The 22,676-nt window shown below is 41.3% G+C and overlaps 1 protein-coding gene across 1 annotated transcript in view; it reads left to right on the forward strand.

Annotated features, from left to right (window-relative positions):
* Window positions 1-20,681, forward strand: part of CUNH12orf56 (chromosome unknown C12orf56 homolog) — a 124,105-nt gene extending 103,424 nt beyond the window's left edge. Inside the window, exons 8-12 of the mRNA XM_037730971.1 lie at window positions 4,371-4,494; window positions 6,721-6,795; window positions 7,110-7,184; window positions 15,073-15,251; window positions 18,168-20,681. Coding sequence (XP_037586899.1) covers window positions 4,371-4,494; window positions 6,721-6,795; window positions 7,110-7,184; window positions 15,073-15,251; window positions 18,168-18,273 — 559 coding nt within the window. The 3' untranslated portion in view covers window positions 18,274-20,681. The remainder of the gene's footprint in view (window positions 1-4,370; window positions 4,495-6,720; window positions 6,796-7,109; window positions 7,185-15,072; window positions 15,252-18,167) is intronic.
* Window positions 20,682-22,676: the final 1,995 nt, after the last annotated feature.

Genomic DNA, 22,676 nt, shown 5'->3' on the forward strand with positions numbered 1-22,676 from the left:
AATGTTTTGTATTTTTAGTAGAGACGGAGTTTCACCATGTTGACCAGGATGGTCTCGATCTCTTGACCTCGTGATCCACCCGCCTCGGCCTCCCAAAGTGCTGGGATTACAGGCTTGAGCTACCGCGCCTGGCCTAGTTTTCTTTTTTTAAGACAGAGTTTCACTCTGTCACCCAGGCCGGAGTACAATGGTGCAATCTTGGCTGACTACAACCTCCGTCTCCTGGGTTCAAGCAATTCTCATGTCTCAGCCTCCTGAGTAGCTGGTATTACAGGCTTGCACCACCATGCCCTGCTAATTTTGTATTTTTAATAGAGATGGGGTTTCACCATGTTGGCCAGGCTGGTCTTGAACTTCTGACCTCAGGTGATCCACCCACCTTGGCCTCTCAAAGTGCTAGGATTATAGGCATGAGTCACCATTCCCAGCCAAAACTGTATTAGTTTTCTATTACCATATACCAAATTATTACAAACTTAGTGGCTTAAAACAACATGCATTTCTTTTTCTTTTTTTTTTGAGATGGAATCTCACTCTGTTGCCCAGGCTGGAGTGCAGTGGCATGATCTCAGCTCACTGCAACCTCTGCCGCCTGGTGTCAAGCTATTCTCCTGCCTCAGCCTCCTGAGTAGCTGGGATTATAGGTGCTTGCCACTGTGCCTGGCTAATTTTTGTAGTTTTTAGTAGAGATGGGGTTTCACCGTGTTGGCCAGGCTGGTCTTGAACTCCTGACCTCATGATCCACCCACCTTGGCCTCCCAAAAGGTTGGGATTACAGGCATGAGCCACCGCGCCTGGCCACAACATGCATTTCTTATCTCACAATGTCTGTGGATCAGAAATCTGGGCACAGCTTAACTGGATCACTTTGCCCAGGGTCTCACAAGGTTTCAGTTGAGATGCTGGCTAGGCCATAGTCTCATCTGAGGCTTGGGACTCTTCCTAGCTCATTTGGATGGTTGTTGGCAGACTTAGTTTCCTTATAGCTGTGAAACTCAGGTGGCTTGTTTCTTGGCAGGAGAGTATCTCTGAGCTTAGGGAAGGCCTAAGCTCTCTTTTTCGGGGCTCACCTGATTAAAGCAAGCCTATTCTGGATAATCTCCTTTTGCTTAACTCAAAAGTCAGCCAATTAGGGGCCTTTATTATATTTTCAGAATCCCTTCACCTTTCCCATTTCATACAACATAATCACAAGAGTGATAAGACAAACATATCTAGAGGTATTGCTCATACTTAAGGGGAAGAAATTTGGTAAGGTATGTACCAACAGGCTGGGAATCTTGGAAGCCACATTAGATTTCTGCCCACCACAATAACATAGACTGACTTAGGAGACTATGAATGTGGCCTTCAAAGTCTGTATTTTAAAAGATATATTTGAAATTCATACATTGGAAATAATCTAAACAATATAGTATTAAACTGTTGGGACTATTTTTAAGGCTGTGATGTCAGTTCTATAAGTCATCTCTGTTTTCAGGATGAAACTACCATTTCGATTAAAATTTCTTCTATCTATTATTGCCCTAGTGGATTTTAAATTAAGTTGGCAGAAGGGGTGGATTTCAAATTAAATTCCATTTGGGCAAATAAAGCAGTTAATCATTTCAGCATTTTCCTCTTTATTATTTTCATGAGTGGAGATTGTATTAGTTCAACACACTTTGCTGTAACTTTCTTGAAATGTGCCATATTTTTTCATATCCTAGTATTGTTAGGGTTGAATTCATATGTTATCATAGCAAGTAACCCATAATTTGAGAGTTCTTTTTCTTTGCCTTGGACATATGATACTTTGAAAATAAGCTGTCACTGGAAATAAAGGACTGTAATTAAATATAACAGTGAATGGAATGCCACTTCAAACAATATCAAGAAACACTTCTAAAGGGAGTGTTCTGTTGATTTGAAAAGTGTCTTCTAAAAGTAAGATTGGCCATTTTAAATAGCCTGAATAAAACGTTGTTAAATACCCTGTAGGGTATATCCTGCTTTTGTGAGAAATGTACTAACTGACATGATTTTTCTTTCCAGATATAAGAACTAGACTTGCTTTTTGACTTGAAGGAAGGACATTGTATTTTTATTAAAGTGTAGGTTAATCATGAGCTTCTAATCATGGTGATGATTTAAATGATTGTAAAAAGATTAGAAAGTCTCAAATCTTACTAAACAAGGATATTTATACTCACTCTCCTTTATTCTATTATGAAGGAATGCTTATGGTTATGGAGAATTTTTGTGTAGTCTTATATCTGAATTATTTTACTACTCCTACCCCTCAAATCGACTCTGACATTGTTTTCAGTTAGGCAACTGAGTTTTTAGCAGTCTGCCTTCAGCTTCTTTTCAACCATATGGGGTTGTACTACTCAACATGAGATAGTGTTATTGACCCAGTTCATGAGGATGCACATGTAACATTTAAGTGAGTTATCAGTGGATAGTACCCCACATTGGAAAGTAAAAGATCTGAGGTTTTTGACATCAAGTACGCATTTTAAGAAATGCTGGAGGCCAGGAGAAGTAGCTCACGTCTGTAATCCCAGCACTTTGGGAGGCCAAGGCAGGTGAATCACCTGAGGTTGGGAGTTGGAGACCAGCCTGACCAAATTAGCCAGGCATGGTAGCATATGCCAGTTACTTGGGAGGCTGAGGCAGGAGAATCACTGGAACCTGGGAGACCGAGGCTGCAGTGAGCCGAGAGAGCGCCACTGCACTCCAGCCTGGGCAACAAAACCAAAGTCCATCTCAAACAAAACAAAACAAAACAAAAAAACAGATGAAACGAAAAAAACAAACAAAACAAAACAAAAAAGAAATGCTGGAGTTGGGTGTGGTGGCTCATGCCTGTAATCCTAGCACTTTAGGAGGCTGAGGTGGGCAGATTGCTTTAGGCCAGGGGTTCAAGTTCAGCCTGGGCAACAAAGCAAGATCCCATCTTTATGTAAAAAAATTTTTATATTAAAAAAAAGATATGCTGCACACTATTAATAAAAACCAAGAAAAGGAAGCAAACTTATTGTCCAGCAATGGCTGAGTGGATAAAGAAAATGTGGTACATATACACAATGGAATATTATTCAGCCATAAAAAGGAAGTCTTGTTATTTGTGATAACATGGTAAAACTGGAGGATATTATGCTAAATGAAATAAACCAGGCACAGAAAGACAAATACGAGTTTGACTTTTGAGATCATGTATGATATCACTTATATATGGAATCTAAAAAAGCCAAAGTCATAGAAACAGAGAGTGTAGAATGGTGGTTGTCAGAGGCTTAGGGGTGGGGTGGAATTGGGAGATCTGGGTCAAAGGGTACAAAACTTCAGTTAGACAGGAGGAAAAAGTTCAAGAGATTTATCATACAAACATGGTGACTATAGTTAATAATAATGTCCTATATACTTGAAAATTGCTGACAACAGATTTTGTGTTCTCACTATATAAAAATAAGCATGTGTGGTAATGCATATGTCAATTCACTTGATTGATAAAATGTGTACACATGCTACAGGATATACACATTTCAAAACATCATGTTGTATGCATTAAATATATAAAATATATACAATTTTCATTATCAATTTTAAAAAGTAAAAACTGGGAATGGTTGCTTAGGTCTGTAATCTCAGCTACTTGGCTGAGGCAGGGGATCACTTGAGTCCAGGAGTTCAAGACCAGCCCTGGCAACATGGTAAGATCCTGTGTCAAAAAACAAAAAACAAAACAAAACAAAAAAACCCAAGCAAACAAACTTAAGAAAAAAGAAAGGCTGCATACTGTTGCTTTGTTCCAGAGATACACAGTGGATATTAGCATATAAAGCCTCTGGTACATGCCTGTAATGTCAGCTACTTAGGAGGGTGAGACAGGAGAACTGTGCCATTGCACTCCAACAGGAGTGAAACTCTGTTTCAAAAAAAAAAAGCCCATGAGAAGTCCTGTAGTAAACACATCTGATGAACTTGGTTTAACCAAGTATTTTCCTATCTCCTTTGGCCACAATATCTATTTTAACTATAATATTGTCTGGAACTAGCAATGTATAAAAAGCCCCTTGGAAAATAATGCTATAATTGAAATTAACCAAATCTTCCTTAAATCCAGATTTTCTGGTCTTTCCAAGCTATGTACACTTCTAGAACTATACTCACTCTGAGCCAGAAGACCAAGAAATTATTTTCATTTAAATTTTTTATCTCTAGACATTCATTTGCATGTCCAACCGTACAAAACTTTAGTCAAGGATGGTCTACAATGCTTCATTGTTTTAAACACAATTATATTCAGTGTTTGTAAACTTAGCTTCACCATTTTCTTCTCAAAACTTTGCTCATTAATTGCCTTTCACTTATTTTTTTTTCAGGGGAACACTGTTGAATCTCTTGGTAATTTTAATTAGTGAGCCTCAGATTCCAAAATCTTGTCCCGTGTTTAATATCCAGTTGGTGGCTGATTCAGCTTTAGTCGAAATGTCTTTTGATGCTGAGGTGAGATGAGAATTTTGGGGGTAAACTATTATATATAGGGGCTCTGGCTTCTTTTAATATGGACCATGTCATCACAGAATACAGAAACATAATTAAATCAAAGAGTAGATCTTTTGTCATTAACATCAAAATTTAGATAACGATTCAGTCTAAAGTAGATTTAGAGGGTCAAGAAAAAGAAAAAAATAACTATTCAGTCAATATTAATATATCCATTTTATATGTCTTAAGGTATGCATATTAAGTATCATTCTTTATAAATTTGATAACTCTGTTTATGTCTATCTCTATACAAAATATGATGTATATGTAATTGAATAGCAGGGGTCTAATGGGTAAAAAATCACTGTCTTAGAAATTTTAGGGTTAACTCTCATACTTTACCATTTCCCTACCTATATACACAGTATAAATTATCAGCAAGAGTTACTTGGTTTTCTAAGGTTGTACCAAAACATTAGAAATATCAAACTGCCTAGAAAGCATACCTCTGATAGAATAAAACAAAGTATTAATAGTTTATTTTGAGCCAGGCTAACAGATTTTTTTTTAAGGATGGAACATGATTTGATAGTTCTTAAATATATGGTCAGAGTTATTCTTTAGAATACTCATTCATTCAGTAATTTTTTTTTTTTTAGACAGGGTTTCACTCTGTTGTTCAGTTGCACAATCTCGGCTCACTGACTTCCCAGGCTCAAGTGATCTTCCCACCTCAGACTCCCAAGTAGCTAGAACTACAGGCACGGGGCACCACGCCTGGCTGATTTTTCTATTTTTTTGTAGAGACAGGATCTTGCCATGTTACCCAGGTTGGTTTCAAAACCCTGGGCTCAAATGATCTGTCTGCCTTGGCCTCCCAAAATGCTAGGATTACAGGCATAAGCTACGATAACCAGCCACAATCAGTAAATATTTATTGAGCATCTATTATGAGCAAACAGTGTGCTAGGCAGTAAAGTCAAAACAGTAAGCAAAACAGACACAATCCCTGCCTTTATTAGTTTATACTCTGCTGGGAGATACAGACGTTAATAATGAATATATCATTACAGACTGTATATGAAGAGTTTCCAATACCACTTTCAGTGGTGGGTTAGGGGTTAAAGAGTGGGGTAGAACCAAGACTCAGATAGGCAGGGCATTAAGAAGCTAGTGCAGTAATCTAGGTAAAGAATGATATGGGCCAGAGGGAAGCATTCCTTGACCCCCAAATGAGACTAGTACTGCAGAGCTCCATTAACTTCCTGTACATTTCTTTCATAGCCATTGTCTCAGTTTATAATTATGCATTTGTTTCTTTGGTTGTTTGATGTTTGTTCTCCAACTAGATTTTATGTTCCATGAGGGCAGGTACCTACCATGTCTGTGTTGTTCTCCCTTGTATCCCCAACACCTAGCACGGTGTCTGATGCATATTTGTTGAATAAATAAATGAAGAAAAGAAGAAAAGGGATAGTTATTGTAAAGAGGAGTTTGCAATTCTTAAGAGCAATGAAATATCTCTAAGCCCTTTATTTATCCATACCACAGAAGGAATTTTAGTTTAATTTGGGCATAAGCATAAATTCCCCAGAAAATCTCTCACTTCAACTCTGGGGAGCATATTTTTACATTCTTGAGAGAAAGCAGGGTTGTTGATCTGATTGATTTTGTAAATCAGGTATGCAATTTTTTGTATTAATATTCTGTGGACCAGCCAGGAATAATGGCTTGCATCTGAATCCCAGCTACTGAGGAGGCAGAGGTGGGAGAATCGCTTGAGGCCAAGAGTTCCATACCAGCCTCGGCAACAAGCAAGACCCTGTCTATACAAAAGAAAAAAGAAAAAAATTACCTGGGTGTGGTGGCACATACCTGCAGTCCTCGCTACTGGGGAGATTGAGGTGGGAGGATTGCTTGAGCTCAGGAATTTCAGACCACCCTGGGCTAATAGTGAGACCTCATCTCTACAAAAAATTTAAAAAATAAAATTAGCCAGCATGGTAGCTTGCACTGTTAGTCCCAGCTACACAGACAGCAGAGATGAGAGGAATAGCTTTTGTTCATGAGTTCGAGGCTGCACAGAGCCATGATCACACCACTGCGCTCCCACCTGGGTGGCAGAATGAGACCCTATCTCGAAAAAGAAAAAATTATTTTATAAGTGCCTAAAGGGAACCAAGGGAAATTATCATTTTCTGACTTGGCTTATGACATTGCATTGATTATTCTTGAAAATTCTAGTTACAGAAGCTTATTCTGGAGTATACAGATACGGCTACAGCCCTTTTATATGAGATACTTCTTGTCTTTCAACAGGTACAATTTTTAAAAATTATATGTATTGTGTGACTGTAAATTATATGACTATCATATATTATGATATATATATATTAAATGATTATGGTATATGATTAACAATATACCAAAAATGCTTGTATTAGAGATGGTCTCCAAAACTGGTTGATTTAAATGATATGACCTTTGCTCTTAAGTGTTCATCTAGTTTATTTTCCAAAACTGATTTTAAGGATTTGATTAATCAGGATAAAAATGTATTTAAGAATGAGTATCCTTCTAGATACAACTTGAACTTTACCAACATAACTTGTTAATTTCCTTGAGTCTTTTAGGGAAGTCTTGGATTGGGATCCACAAAGTTTGCTATTAGCTGGATGATGTCCTTTCTACAAAGTTGTCCTCCCATTGTAAGTATCTAGAAGTCAAAACAAAATCACCACTCAGGCCTAATTATACAGATACTCTTGTGCTTAATTAATTAAACACACGTTTTCCCAGTGATGTAATCAAGTTTATCAACCAGAAGCAAAGTGTAAATTTGACAGTTTATTATTATTATTATTATTATTATTATATTATTTTGAGACGGAGTTTCACTGTTATTGCCCAGGCTGGAGTGCAATGGTGCAATCTTGGCTCATCGCAGCCTCTGCCTCCTGGGTTCAAGCGATTCTCCTACCTCAGCCTCCCAAGTAGCTGGGACTACAGGCATGCGCCACCATGCCTGGCTAATTTTGTATTTTTAGTAGAGACGGAGTTTCTCCATGTTGGTCAGGCTGGTATCAAACTCCTGACCTCAGGTGATCCACTTGCTTCAACCTCCCAAAATCCTGGGATTACAGGCGTGAACCACCATGCCCGGCAACAGTTTATTATTTAATTGAAATAAATTGTTTTCACCTTTGGGGCCTGAATGTTTAAGGCACTGAAATTATATCTTAAGTGGGAACTTGATTTCATGATAAACTCTAAGATTTCCAGTACTTCGGGAGGCCGAGGTGGGCAGATCACAAGGTCAGGAGATCGAGATCATCCTGGCTAACATGGTGAAATCCCACTGTGAAGAGTGACACTCCGTCTCAAAAAAAAAAAAAAAGAAAACAGAATATTAAATTGTTAGCTGTATAATTAGGTAAAAAGAGAAACATTTACCTTAAATAGTGAGTGTGAATCTAACACTTGGGATCCTTTGTGCACTCTGTCCCCACAGACAGCATCCTAGTTCTTATTATCACTATTTCTTTCCTTGATGCTACACTCACATGTCAATGCTCTGTCTGTCTTCCCACCAGATTACAGGCTGAGGAATCCATTTGAAATAAAAATCTGATTGTCATCCCTTGCTTTAAATCTCTCAACAACTTTCACTCTGAATAAAGACTAAACTCCTTAACATAGCCTACAGGGCCCTGTGTGCTAGGGCTGACAGCTTCCTCTGATCCCTCAGCCTCCCTGCTGTGTGGGTCTCTTGATCACCATCCCTCTTCCCACCACCGCCCCTGCCTCCCAGCTCCCCCAGTACCTGCATCATTGGATCTGTCTCTCCATTGGAAATGCTTTTCCCTCCCCCACTTTTTTTGTTGAGACCAAGTCTCCCTCTGTTGCCCAGGCTGGAGTGCAATGGCGCTATCTTGGCTCACCGGAACTTCTGCCTACCAGGTTCAAGTGATTTTCTTGCCTCGGCCTCCTGAGTAGCTGGGATTACAGGTGCCCACCACCACACTGGGCTAATTTTTGTATTTTTAGTAGAGACAGGGTTTCACCATGTTGGCCAGGCTGTTTTCGAACTCTTGACCTTGTGATCTGCCTGCCTCCATCTCCCAAAGTGCTGGAATTATAGGCGTGAGCCACCGCACCTGGCTCCCTCCCTTTTTCACCTGTTCAGTTCCTACTCACCCCTCAGGCCTCAGAGCTTCTTTCTGGGCTGGGGAAGTGGAGGCTGCTTCTCTGCCTACTATGACAGGGGAGAGTCCCTGATTAGGGGCACAAATAGTGCATGGCATGGTGTCCTCTTCCTCTCCTTTACAGGCCTCGTCACTGATAGAGTTCACATTTGTTTGTGTTATTATTTGGTTCTGCCGTGTCAAGGCCATTAGTGCCCACTCATACTCTGGCTCTTTCTCTCCTTCTGGGCACATGGTGGGACTGCACTTCCCTCTCCATGTGAAATTAGGGGGGCTCTCTGTTGCTGCTTTGGCTAATGAAATGTGAGCAGAAGTGGCCTATGTCACTTCTGGGCAGAAGCTTTAAGAGCCGGTATATGCCACCGGGCATTCTCTTTTCCTTCTGCATATAGCACCCACAAGGTGGCTGCTCTACCTGCTGATGGCTGAGAGTAACTACAGGGAGCAGAGCCCGGCAGACCCCTCCGGGACATGCAGAGAGAATGAGTACCCAGCCTTTGTTGTTTTAAGCAAAGCATTGGTATTCTGGGAGGTTTGTTACCACAGCATGATCTAGTCCATCATGACTGATAAAATATCTTTCTCTTCCTACAGATTGCCAGTGCCGGGAGGGTAGAAGCTATGTCTGTTGTGCTAGGCACACAATAAATATTCAGTAAAATATCTGCTGAATTAATTCTAGTAAAGGTTTTATCTCTTAATCTCTTCTCACCACCTCAAACTTATGCAGTCAGTCAATAAACGCTTAATCGGAAATCTCTTCAAAAGTCATCTAAACTAAATTTCCACTGCTAATGGACACGAGGTAATATGTTCTCTATTTCTTTTTTTTTTTTGAGACAGAGTCTCCCTGTATTGCCCAGGCTGGAGTGCAGTGGCAATGCAATCTTGGCTCACTGCCAACCTCTATCTCCCAGATTCAAGTGATTCTCCTGCCTCAGCCTCCCAAGTAGCTGGGATTATAGGCACCCGTCACCACACCCGGCTAATTTTTGTATTTTTTTAGTAGAGATGGGTTTTCGCCATGTTGGCCAGGCTGGTCTGGAACTCCTGACCTCAAGTGATCCACCCACCTCAGCCTTCCAAATTGCTGATATTACAGGCATGAGCCACTGTGCCCAGACTGTTCTCTTTCCATATGTGAACATGCATCTTTTGACCGTCAGTGGGTCCTCTGCCGTTTCTCTAGAGTGATGTTGGTTTTGTCCTATGGGATCCAGACTCTCTTGTCAGATCCCTAAGACATATGTTTTATACAAAGCTGGCTGGGGTCAGAGGGTACATTTGTCAGTAGAACAGCCAGCTGCCTTATACAGAAGTTGAGCCCATTAACTTGTCTTCCTCAGTAGCACATAGGCCCCAACCAATCTCAGACCACTTCACAGAATGTTTTAAAGTTATAGACATTCAGAGCAACAGAAGCTCATATATGCAAGATACAAGAACCCTAAGTTTTCAGTGTGGTGGTTGCAGACCCTATTACATGAACTGATGTAATCTAGAGTTTTACAGACTCCATGTAACAGGGAAGTTTCTTTTTTTTTTTTTCTTTTTCTGGATCTGTACTTGCAAACTACACAAAGAGGGATGTTTCTTTTTATTTACTTATTACTTTTATTTCTTATGTAAGCTTTCCTGCATGGTATTTATTTATTTATTCATTTATTTATTTGGAGACAGAGTCTTACTTTGTTGCCCAGGCAGGTGTGCAGTGGTGTGATCTCGGCTCACTGCAACTTCCACCTCCTGGGTTCAAGTGAGTCTCCTGCCTCAGCCTCCCGAGTAGCTGGGATTACAGGCACCCACCACCATGCCCGTCTAATTTTCATATTTTTAGTAGAGATGGAGTTTCACCATGTTGGTCAGGCTGGTCTCGAACTCCTGAATTCAGGTGATCCTCCCACCTTGGCCTCCCAAAGTGCTGGGATTACAGGTGTGAGTCATTATGCCTGGCTGCATTTATTTATTTTTAATAATTTTTTAAAAATGAGATGGGGTCTTGCTATGTTTTCCAGTCTGATCTCAAACTCCTGGGATCAAGCAATCCTCCTGCCTAAGCCTCCTGAGTAGCTGGAAATACAGGCATGTGCCACTGCACTCTAGCTAAAAGGAAGTTTCTTTATCAGCCTCTAAAGTTGATTCACCAAAGGCATTGGGTTGAGTATAAATGAGGCTAGTCTGTGACCATGAAGTATGTGAGGATGAAAGGTTGGCAAAAGAAAGCTTCAATATTAACCCAGTTCTAAACAGTATGGGCAGAAACATATCATTTGAGAGAAATTTGCAAGCACAGAAACAGGGATCATTGCTATGCACCTGCAGGTCAGTCAGCTCTGATTATCTTACTAGGTTAGAGAAAAGTTCTAGAAAAGTTAAAAAGTTAATTTCTAAATGGGCTAATTAACATTGTTCTGTTCTGCTGCCACAGACTCGCTCAAGCTGTGTTTGCCAAACAGTATCTGTTTAATCAATATATATAATGTTTTGTCAACATATGTAAATGGTCTGGAATGGGAAAAATCCACTTCCAACTACTTTCTCTATCTGTAGGGAAGGGCCAGTTGCAACATATTACAATAGAAAAGGCAATACATTTTTACTGATACTAATTTAATGGGTGTGTAGTGTGACCTGTTGATTAGAGCTTGAAAGGGCACTAGCGTTCTTTTCTGTTTTTCACACAAGCCTACCTTTATGGACAGTAATTTGAAAATTCCAAAACAGGCACGATGGCTCATGCCTGTAATCTCAATACTTTCGAAGGCTGAGGCAGGTGGATCACCTGAGGTCAGGAGTTGGAGACCAGCCTGGCCAACATGGTGAAAACCCGTCTCTACTAAAAATATTTTTAAAATAGCTGGGTGTGGTGGCACACACCTGTAATCCCAGCTACTCAGGAGGGTGAGGCAGGAGAATCACTTGAACCCAGGAGGCGGTTCAAGCAGAGAGCCAAGATCGTGCCACTGTACTCCAGCCTGGGAAACAAAGTGAGACTCCATCTCCAAAAAAGAAAATGGCAAAACAGAAACAAACAAACAGAAACAACCTATGATTCAATTGTTCCTGTTTTTTATTTCTCTCTCTTTTTTTTTTTTTGAGACATAGTCTTGCACTGTTGCCCAGGCTGAAGTGTAGTAGTTACAATCTCAGCTCACTGCAACCTCTACTTTCCAGATTCCAGCTATTCTCCTGCCTCAGCTTCCTGAGTAGCTGGGATTACAGATGCATGCCACCACTCTCGGCTAAGCTTTTATATTTTTAGTAGAGATGGGTTCACCATGTTGGCCAGGCTGATCTTGATCTGGCCTTACCTGACCTCAAGTAATCTGCCTGCCTTGGCCTCCCAAAGTGCTGGAATTACAGGCGTGAGCCACTGCACCTGGCACCATCTTAGTTTCTGTCTGAGAAATGACACTAGAAGTGCCCTTGATGAAAACCCCAGTGTACAGTGGCATCCGCATCACTTGGCTTTCTTCGCTTTCTCTCTTAGAGCTGTGTGTTTCTCAAAATGTGTTCCTCAAAATGTGTTCCTGGGGACAAAGTCATCAAAATTGTTTGTGGAAAATACTTGGAGGGTAGGGCCTAGTATTTTGTGTTCTTAGTGAATTGCTGAGGTGATTTTTATGCATATTGAAATTTGAGAACCACTGCCTTATAGGAGCTTTGTCTGAAAAGCAAAGGCAGCTTATCAATACGGGCCATTTGTTCTTATCTGCAGAAAAGAAGAAAAACTATCTTTCCTATTGGAGGAGGACATAGACCTTTCTGAGCTCTTCTTTCATCCCCATTCCTGCTTCCAAAGTTCTCCTTCCACTTTGGAACCAAACTTCCTTGCAAGTCCCTATTGGTTCTAACCTTGCTTGTAGAGGGTCAACTGGTAAACCCAAATTGGTCTATGATCTGGTGCTCTTTGATGTCAAAAGACAAAATTACAACTTTAGTTTTAAAATGTTAATTGGCCTTATTTGTGATTCTGGAATTGGGCAACCCTTCATTCCATAAGAGAGAATAAGTGTTTCAATGCACTGGGAAGAAAGGGTTTGCTTTATAGACAAAGAAGGGCTGAAGAAAGCAAAAGCAAAGAACAAAGCGTATTAGTCATTTGTGAGACAGGGACAGGGAGACAGAGAAATAGAAAAGTAACTGATTAGTTTGTATCAGGTTACTTCAGGCTACTTCTTTTATGTAAGGATTAAAGGAGAGGGAACTTCATTATCATGCTGATTGAAGGTTTTATTTATTTTATTATTATTTTTTGAGACGGAGTTTTGCTCTTGCTGACCAGGCTGGAGTGCAATGGCACAATCTCGGCTTACCACAATCTCTACCTCCTGGGTTCAAGTGATTCTCCTGCCTCAGCCTCCCAAGTAGCTGGGATTATAGGCATGAGCCACCTTGCCCAGCTAATTTTGTATTTTTCTAGTAGAGATGGGATTTCTCCATGTTGGTCAGGCTCGTCTTGAACTCCTGATCTCAGGTAATCCGCCCACCTTAGCCTCCCAAAATGCTGGGATTACAGGCATGAGCCACCATGCCTGGCCTTTATTTTTATATTTTGATACTGAGTCTTGTTCTGAGGCCCAGGCTAGAGTGTAGTGGTACAATCTTGGCTCACTGCAACCTCCACCTCCTGGGTTCAACTGACTCTCATGCCTCAGCCTCCCGAGTAGCTGGGACTACAGGCAAGTGCCACTACACCCAGCAAATTTTTGTATTTTTAGTAGAGATGAGGTTTCACCATGTTGGCCAGGCTGGTCTTGAACTCCTGCCTCAAGTGTTATGCCTGCCTTGGCCTCTTGAAGTGCTGGAATTATAGATGTGAGCCACCATGCCTTGCCTGATTGAAGACTTTAAATTGGCCTGCTTAGGAAACTGGCTGTTATTTCTGTCTCTTGACTTCTTTGAAGATCAGATGACAACTTAGTTTGGATTTGGTGACATGAAACTGTTATAAGACCAACAGGTTCATATGCCCACTGTGCAGTAACAAACCAATGCAGAGACAGAGGGGTTTGCAGTAGAGAAAGAGTTTACTAATCACAGGGTAGCTGAATGAGGAAACTGAGACAGGAGACCCTCAATCCATTTCCCTGGGGAGTTCTTGGCTGGGGCTTTTAGGGGATTTTGGAGAACAAGGAGCTGGAAAGTTGAGGTCATTAATTGGTTGGGGTAAGTGGGATGGAATCATCAAGATGTGGAAACTACATTCTTTGGTGAGCCCACTCCTCACGGGGGTCCTTCAGACCAGCTGGCATTGGTAGTTTCACTGGTATGTGAGACCTGAAAGAATATCTTAAAGGGAAAACAATGTTTCACGATGTTCAGGTTGTTGTCTATAGACAGTTAAGGGTGACTATAATCTGGAGTTTACATGATCCTAGAACAACAGCCATCAAACAAGTGTAAGGAGGCAGGTCAGAACAAGCTGGCCTAATTGTTAATGCTTGAATGTGGTGCAAACTTGGTTTATTTTTTAATTTCCCCTCCCTTCTTCCCTGATTAATTTTGTAAAGTTTATTGGGCCTGGCACAGTGACTCATGCCTGTAATTCCAGCACTTTGGGAGGCTGAGGCAGGCAGGTCACTTGAAGTCAGGAGACTGGTCTGGCCAACATAGTGAAACCCTCTCTCTACTAAAAATACAAAAATGAGCTGGGCGTGGTGGCATGCACCTGTAAACCCAGCTACTCTGGAGGCTGAGGCAGGAGAATCGCTTGAACCCAGGAGGTGGAGGTTGCAGTGAGCCAAGATCGCACCACTGCACTCCAGCCTGGGTGACAGACCAAGACCCCAGCTCAAAAAATAAAAGTAATAAATAAATAAATAAAGTTTATGGGATGGTTTCACAACTTTAGCATGGGAGACTCTCTTTTGATTTTTAGTCTGGTGTGTTGGGGCTTACTGCAGAACCTTAGTCCAAAGCAATGGTCTCCTTTTTTTTTTGAGACAGAGTCTTGCTTTGTCAGCCAGGCTGGAATGCAGTGGCATGACCTCGGCTCACTGCAACTTCACCTCCCAGGTTCAAGCGATTCTCCTGCCTCAGCCTCCTGAGTATCTGGGATTAAAGGTGAACCCCACCACACCCGGCTAATTTTTGTATTTTTAGTAGAGATAGGGTTTCACCATGTTGGTCAGGCTGGTGTCGAACTCCTGACCTCGTGATCCACCTGCCTTGGCCTCCCAAAGTGCTGGGATTACAGACATGAGCCATGGCGCCCGGCTCCCTCCTATACTTTTTATTTGACATTGAATACATTTCCATGAGGAAGATTGCAACAGTGGTGTTTGGGTAGTGAGGGCTTCAGTCTAGATTTGTAGTGGAAGCTCCAGCTGAAATTGTTGCTTTTGTGGGTGGCACACAGCCTACATATAACTGCATTTTCCTTGTCTAGATTACTTTTGTGGCCAGTATTGTGAAACAAGTGGTGAGGGGGCTTTCAGCTTCATTTCAGCTGCTAAGTCCCTGCCAAGCTGTTCTGTTGTACCAGCAATTTTACATCCTCAAGAGCTGTCTGCGGCACAGCAGGACTCTAGCTGAGTATATTAGGAATAACTACAGAGAAGAATTCAGGTAAGAAAAAAAGTCTGAATCTAATCTGCAGTAAGATTCCACTCATTTCTGAGTTCATGCCAACCTGAAACATGGTCCAGTATTTAGAAGATTAGGTATTTATGGGGAATTCTATTTTTGTTTTTGATAACATTTCACTTTGATCTGTGAAAATGGTAGGATTTTGGGGACCTCCGAGAACCACTGCCATTTTTTTTTAAATCCTGCCCACTACCCTCAACCATTGCCATTTGAAGTATATTCCCAGGCCAGAAAAGACAAGTGAAACATCAAACTCTCTTTGAAGAACGGTTTGTCACTCATTGACTTTATTGTAGCTGCATCTCACAGAGGTAGTAACAATTTTAACCTGTTGTGAGTAATTAAGAGTATTAAACTTGGCTGGGCGTGGTGGTTCATGCCTGTAATCCCAGCATTTTGGGAGGCTGAGGTGGGCAGAGCGTTTGAGGTCAGGAGCTCTGAGACCAGGCTGACCAACACGGCAAAACCTCATTGCTGCTAAAATTACAAAAATTAGCTGGATGTGATGCTGCACACCTGTAATCCCAGCTGTTTGACAGGCTGAGGCAGAAGAATCACTTGAACCTGGGAGGTGGAGGTTTCAGTAAGCTGAAATCACACTGACGCACTCCAGCCTAGGCAACAGAGGGAGACTGTCTCAAAAACAGTAAGTGTAATAAACTTCACTGAAGAGAATAATAAATTATGGATTGTGACTTACAGTTGAGTTACTAGACAGAAGCAGTTGATAAAGGAGTAACAATTAATGAACATGGTTATCAGGGGTTTTGTTTGTACCCCTCTCAGTAACAGAACAGTAAGAAACAGCAGTAGCCAGCATTGGCTTCACCCACCAGCCTGTTCTCCTGCACCTCAGGGGTTCCATTTCTATTTATAGGCTGGCAAAGCAAAGTGCACTTAGCAGTGCAGCCCTGTATCACACCTATTAAGGAGAAAACCCAGGTTGTCTCTGACTTTAGATGAAAAGGGTACAACAGACATAGCTTTGCCATTTGTTTGGATGAAAAGGATGTAGAAGCATATATTATGGCCTTAGACTGTCTTTTTTAAAAAACTTCAGCCCAATTTATACTTTTTTTTTTTGAGACAGGGTCTCACTCTGTCGCCCAGGCTGGAGTGTAGTGCTGTGATCTCGGCTCACTGCAACCTCTGCCTCCTGGGCTCAAGTGATCCCCAGCTCCCATTTCAGCCTCCTGAGTAGCTGGGACTATAGGCATGCACCACTTCACCCGGCTAATTTTTGTATTTTTTGTAGAGGCAGAGTTTCGTCATGTTGACGAGGCTGATCTCGTACTCCTGGCCTCAAGCGATCCACCTGCCTCGGGCTCCCAAAGTGCTAGGATTACAGATGTAAGCCACCATACCCAGCGACGGACTTTTTGTCTTCCACGAGGTGTTCCATTCTAACTTCCATAAAAGGGATTTGTTTGGCTCTAAGTTGGTCCGAACAACCCAGTTCCCATCTCTTCCCTCCTGTACCTCCTCACTTAAAAAAAAAGTAAGGTAAATTTCACATAACATGAAATTTACAATTTTAAAATATACAATTCAGCATTTTTAATATAGTTCACAATATTTTACAACCATCATAACTATCTAACCGCACACCATTTTCATCACCTCAAAAGAAACTCAGTACCCATTAAGCAATCACACCACATTTTCTCCTCTTCCCAACCCCTGAAAACCACTAATTTACTTTCTGTTGTGATGGATTTGCCTGTTCTGGACATTCCATATACATGCATCATATAATATGTGGCCTTTTGTGTCTGACTTCTTTCACTGAGCTTAATGTTTTCAAGGCTATCCACATTGTAGCATGTATCATACAACCCAATTTTTAAAACTTATATACGAACATCCAAAAACGAGGACAACTGGCAAAGTGGTGTCACACTTGTAGGTGACAACAGTCAGGCAGTTGTAGGTGACAACTGTAGCTACCCTCTTAGATGCATCATGTACTATTTAGTTTGCTACCATCTCCTCTCTCTCGCTTACTCTTACCCCCCTAAATTACATTACTGGTGGCCATTTAGGTTTGGATTCTTGTTTCAAACGAGTGTTTTAAACTCACTTTGCATTAGAATTACCAGAATAACTACAGGTTGAGCATCCCTAAACCAAAAATTCAAAATTTACAACACTCCAAAATCCAAAATCATTTGAACACCAACATGATGCTTGAAGAAAATGCGCATTGTGGCGTTTCACATGTAGATTTCACATGTTCATATTAGGGATGCCCAGCCCTTAAGTATAATGTAGATACTCCAAAGTCTGAAAAAAATCTGAAATCCAAAAGATGTCTGATCGCAATCATTTTTGATAAGATATACTCAACCTATTAAAAAATGCTGATAACCCAGTCTCACATGTAGAAATTCTGTTTTTGTTTGTCTGGGGCGGTACCAGGGCAGTGGCATTTTAAAGATAAAGCTCTCCAGGCGATTCCAATGTGCACTCAGGTTGAGAACCATCCTTTTAAGTCATCCAAGGGGATGGCTGAAGGCCTTCTCATTTTTGCCTCTTCCTCTGGCCTTTCCTAGGCTTTTACTGAGGCCATGAGGATGACCTGTATCCTTCCCTCTTGACTTGGCCCTAGTAGTCACCACAGCTTGACACTTTCATTTCAGCTCCTCACTGTGCATTGCCTGATAAACCAAAAGGCAGGAGCCTTTGCTTATATTGTGGTGAGGACAGTCCACATGTCAGAGATTTTCTAGGTCACAAAAGGGGGAGATTGGAGGCCTGAAAATGCTGACCAAGTCTTATAGCTTAGACTTCCACACACAACAACCCTAGCCGGTGAGTGTGAATGTACTGATGTGACCAATGTGAAAGTTCTTATTTTTAAAGCTCTCTTATTTTGTTTCTTTTTATGATTTGCAGGTACTTTATTCACATGCCAGCCTTGAAGAAAAGGCTCCCGTTGTGTTACCCCATTACTCAACCTACCACTCAACTTTTTCATGAAGTTCTGAAATTGGTTGAATAGAAACAATGTATACAATGTTAATTAGAGTATAAGATGTTAATCAAGAGTCAATTTAATATTCATGAAGAACTTTTTTTGATTTGTTTAATATCTGGCTATCTCTGAGTCCTATAAACAAAGATTTTAATGGAATGTGCCATCAATACCTTTCTAAAAGAAGTTTAAAATTTTTAAAAATAAATTTGCTTTATTATAAGTGTGCAAAGATCTCTATGCCATTGGGCAAAGGACCCATTTCTTTATTAGAGTAGTTCTTCAAACTCACTCTTGCTGCAAAATAAATCACTATCCATCAAGACACAGGAAAAAGGAATGCAGGGATTTAGGAATGCTGTACTTGCTTCTCTTCAACCTTAGCTGCAAAAGCAAGAAAGTTCTCAAAATGCTCCTGACAATAGTTCTGTTGTCTTAAGCAACAGAATGCTGGGGAGTATGGGGGCCTGAGGCACAGGCATTCAAGTTCTTCTCAACCGTGTTTTATTTTCTCAGTTCAGGCACAGTGTTCTCAGTGAAACCATACTAGGCAGGAGCAGGCTCTTCACCTGATTCTGTACATGGAGCCATCTAAAAACTGTGATTTTGACTTGGTTCTTAGAGTCTACTATGTCCACCATCAGCAGGGCCTAGCTTGTCCACTACATTTCTGGAATGATAGCTTGGTCTGGGCCTGGGGTCACTCACCCAAGATCTCGTCAGCCAGCCACACCTCCAGGTAGAACACTAAAGGGTCTCTTAGTTCCTGCACCGGAAACCACCAGGGCTGATGCCAAAGTTTTAAAATCTGCTACAAAGAAACCTACATCCATCCTTACATACATAAAGTGGTGCTAAATGTTAGTTTTTCTACAGAAAAAAAAGCTTCTATCAAGGGAACAGAAGCCTATGGAGAGTGAATACAGAAAATATAATCTGGTGAGTTTCACTGGTGTAATAATGGTGAGTGGCATGAAGCCACAAAACATCCTAAGATAAACTGTTGTGGGGAATATAAGCTACAAAGTGGCTATTTGAGAAATACTGAGCAATAGAATGACACCCTCCTCCTCCACCTGACAAATTCTAGTGACCAAAGTATTCTTGGAAGAATGAGCACAACACAGACATAGCTGTACAGAATGTCAGTTCCTCCTTTATCACAGTGAAAGAAACTTGGACTTCAACAAAATTAAGTGCATTGTGCCACTCTGTTTCAGGCATCTGTGGGCTAATTTGTGTAGTCCCATAGAGTCTCTCTGAAATGTAAATTGTCCATAAGCAATTATGGCTTTCCCACAACCATTTAAAAACTTGTCTTCACTGTATTTTATGCCATCAACTAATTTAATTCCACAAACACTTAACTTTGGTATCACTGTGACCTGTTGAATTTGGATGTCTAAGAACATAGGAACTGGACTCTCCATTCAACTTACTATGACTTGAGGGAGGATCAGAGAAAAATCTACCTCCAAAGAAAGAACTCTTAAGCCAGATTCGCCTGTGTTGGGCAGTGGAGATAATGTCCACTTAGGACATTTTTTTTCCAGGTTCCGACAGAGCCAAATGATCAGCTCTTTGACTTCAAGCAAGTCAGGCCCTTTTCTAGGCCACATCTATTTCTTTCTGGGCTTCCTCTGATATGTGGAAGGGTGGGACTAGATGTTCTCCAACTTCTCTTCCAGCTCCGGCATTCTCTGCCTGTGACAAGACATTTAACACTCTGAAATGGGGTAGGGTGTTTCTCTGCTGTCTCGGCTCAGTGGATGATTTTGCACCCAGTGCAAGTAAACCTCCTTTCTTTTTACCTGGAGTTTCCCTTTCCTGTCACCAGCCATCACCCCATAAAGTGTCCAAGACTTTTCCTTCATTTCCCAGTGAGGAGTCCATTTTCTACCACCATCTTGGGGGCAGAGAGAGGAGCAAAATGGTGTTTCTGAGTGTCCTGGCCATTAGATGGAGGATTATTTTCAAGAGACAGTCAATCAAATGAATATGAAAAGATTCTTGGAACACAGGCAAGTATCACCTCAAACTGGACAAAGGATGTGCTGGTGAATGATAGAACCCACAGGATGACAACAAGAGGATCAACTCAGCTCTGCCTCAGCTTCTAAGCAGTGCCCTGGATCTGGGCTAGCAGCTGTGCAGGCTCTGGTGAGGGCTTGGGGTTTCTCTCCCATGGGATTCTGCCACTCCTCTCCCACTCCTCTCTTTGCCCTGAGATCTTACTTTATTTAACCTCTGGGAGCAAAAGCTCTGTCAAAATGTTTCTGAATCTTTTCATGTGCAGCTAAACGCAGTTTTTTTGGAGAGCTAATGGTGGAATATTTGTCACCCTGATTTTCTTCAGTCTACTCTGTACAACTCATGTCTATTCATTTGCACAGTCTAGGACCAGAAACTAATACTTTGAAGGATTATCCAGCCACAATTCTTTTCTGCTGTGTGCTTTTTGTTTGCATTGTTGTCAAAGGCAAGAAAAATCACAGAATAATCCATCTCTATTAGTGCTCAGACACATTTAATATTCTAACTAAATACTGACCTTATCTACAAAATAATTATTTTTCAGGAAATCTAATTGTAGAAAAATTTTACTACGAAGATCACATACATAACTTTTTAAGAATCAAAGGGCTTATAAAAACGGCAAGTATACATGGACAGTTTTCAAGCCAGCGTCAAGATTCTAAACCCTTTGACCACCTTTATAATACAAGTATTGCCATTTACTACCCCTACTTACTCCCACAGTCATCAGCTCTACTATTTAAAAATATATGTAAATAGGCTGGGCACAGAGGCTCATGCCTGTAATCCCAACACTTTGGGAGGCCAAGGTGGGTGGATCACCTGAGCAACAGAGTTTGAAACCAACATGGGCAACAGAATGAAACCCTGTCTCTACTAAAATACAAAAATTAGCCAGGCATGGTGGCATGTGCCTGTAGGTCCAGCTACTCAGAGAAGGCTGAGGCACGTGATTCGCTTGAATCTGGGAGGTGGAGGTTGCATTGAGCCAAGATTGTGCCACTGTACACCAGCTTGGGCTACAGAGTGAGACCCCCATCCCCCAAAAAATGTAAGTAATATATAGAGATTATATATGATTATATATAGAATTATTTATAATTTTAAAATTTCATGTATATAATAGGGGGTATAAACACTGGTTTTGAGACCAAAATGGTTTAAATTCCAGTTCTGCACTAGTTTTGGATCTTAGGAAGTTAATATTTGTAAGCTGCAGTTAAAGATAATATAACCTACTGCATAAGGTGTTAGGAGATTTAAATGAAAATGTAAGCAGATAGCATGGTGTCTGACAAACAGTAAGGATTTGGGGTATTTATTGTTAAAGTAACAAAGCTGGGTAAGAATTTAGAGACTAACAAGTACTGCCCTTATTTCTTGAACCAATCTGAGGACCAGCCACTATACTCGTAGAACTCCTGATCTATAGAGCATTGGAGGGCAGACTCATTTGAATATATACATATATATTTTTAGACTGAGTTTTGCTCTTGTTGCCCAGGCTGGAGTGCAGTGGTGTAGTCTTGGCTCACTGCAATCTCCACCTCCTGAGTTCAAGTGATTCTCCCGCTTCAGCCTCCTGAGTAACTGAGATTACAGGCACGCACCATCATGCCCAGCTAATTTTTCTATTTTTAGTAGAGACGGGGTTTCACCACGTTGGCCAGGCTGGTCTCGAACTCCTGACTTCAGGCGATCTGCCAGCCTCGGCCTCCCAAAGTGCTGGAATAATAGGCATGAGCCACTGCTCCTGGCCAGTATGGTTTTTTTAAAAAAGTCAATGTGATAGCTGATCTCCAAACATGTTCCAAACAATACCAGCTCACTCTATTTGCATGTTACTCCTCACATCAAGAGGTGAAGTTTTGCCAGGTGCAGTGGCTCACACCTATAATCCCAGCACTTTGGGAGGCTGAGGTGGGCAGATCACCTGAGATCAGGAGTTAGAGATCAGCCTTGGCAACATGGCAAAACCCCATTGCTACCAAAAATACAAAAATTAGCCTGGTGTAGTGGAGCATGCCTGTAGTCCCAGCTACTCAGGAGACTGAAGCAGGATCATCGCTTGAACCTGGGGGATGGAGGTTACAATGAGGCAAGATCATGCCACTGTACTCTAGCCTTGGAGTGACAAGAATAAAACCCTGTCTAAAAAAAAAAAATGAAAAAAAAAAAAGAGGTGAAGTTTGTGTCCTTCTGCTCTCATCTGGGCTGAGCCTGTGATATTCTGACCAGAAGAATGTGGAGGAAGTAAAGTTCTAGGATTTCTGACTCCAGACTTTAAGACGGTCTGGGTCTGGCAGCTTCTGTTTCCGAGCCATAATGTAAAGAGGCCTTGGAGGATGACATTAGCTGTATGGAGAGACCACACAGAAAAGCACCAGCTGCCC

Source organism: Cebus imitator, unplaced genomic scaffold (assembly GCF_001604975.1).
Source record: "Cebus imitator isolate Cc_AM_T3 unplaced genomic scaffold, Cebus_imitator-1.0 Scaffold372, whole genome shotgun sequence".
Taxonomy (NCBI): Eukaryota; Metazoa; Chordata; class Mammalia; order Primates; family Cebidae; genus Cebus; species Cebus imitator.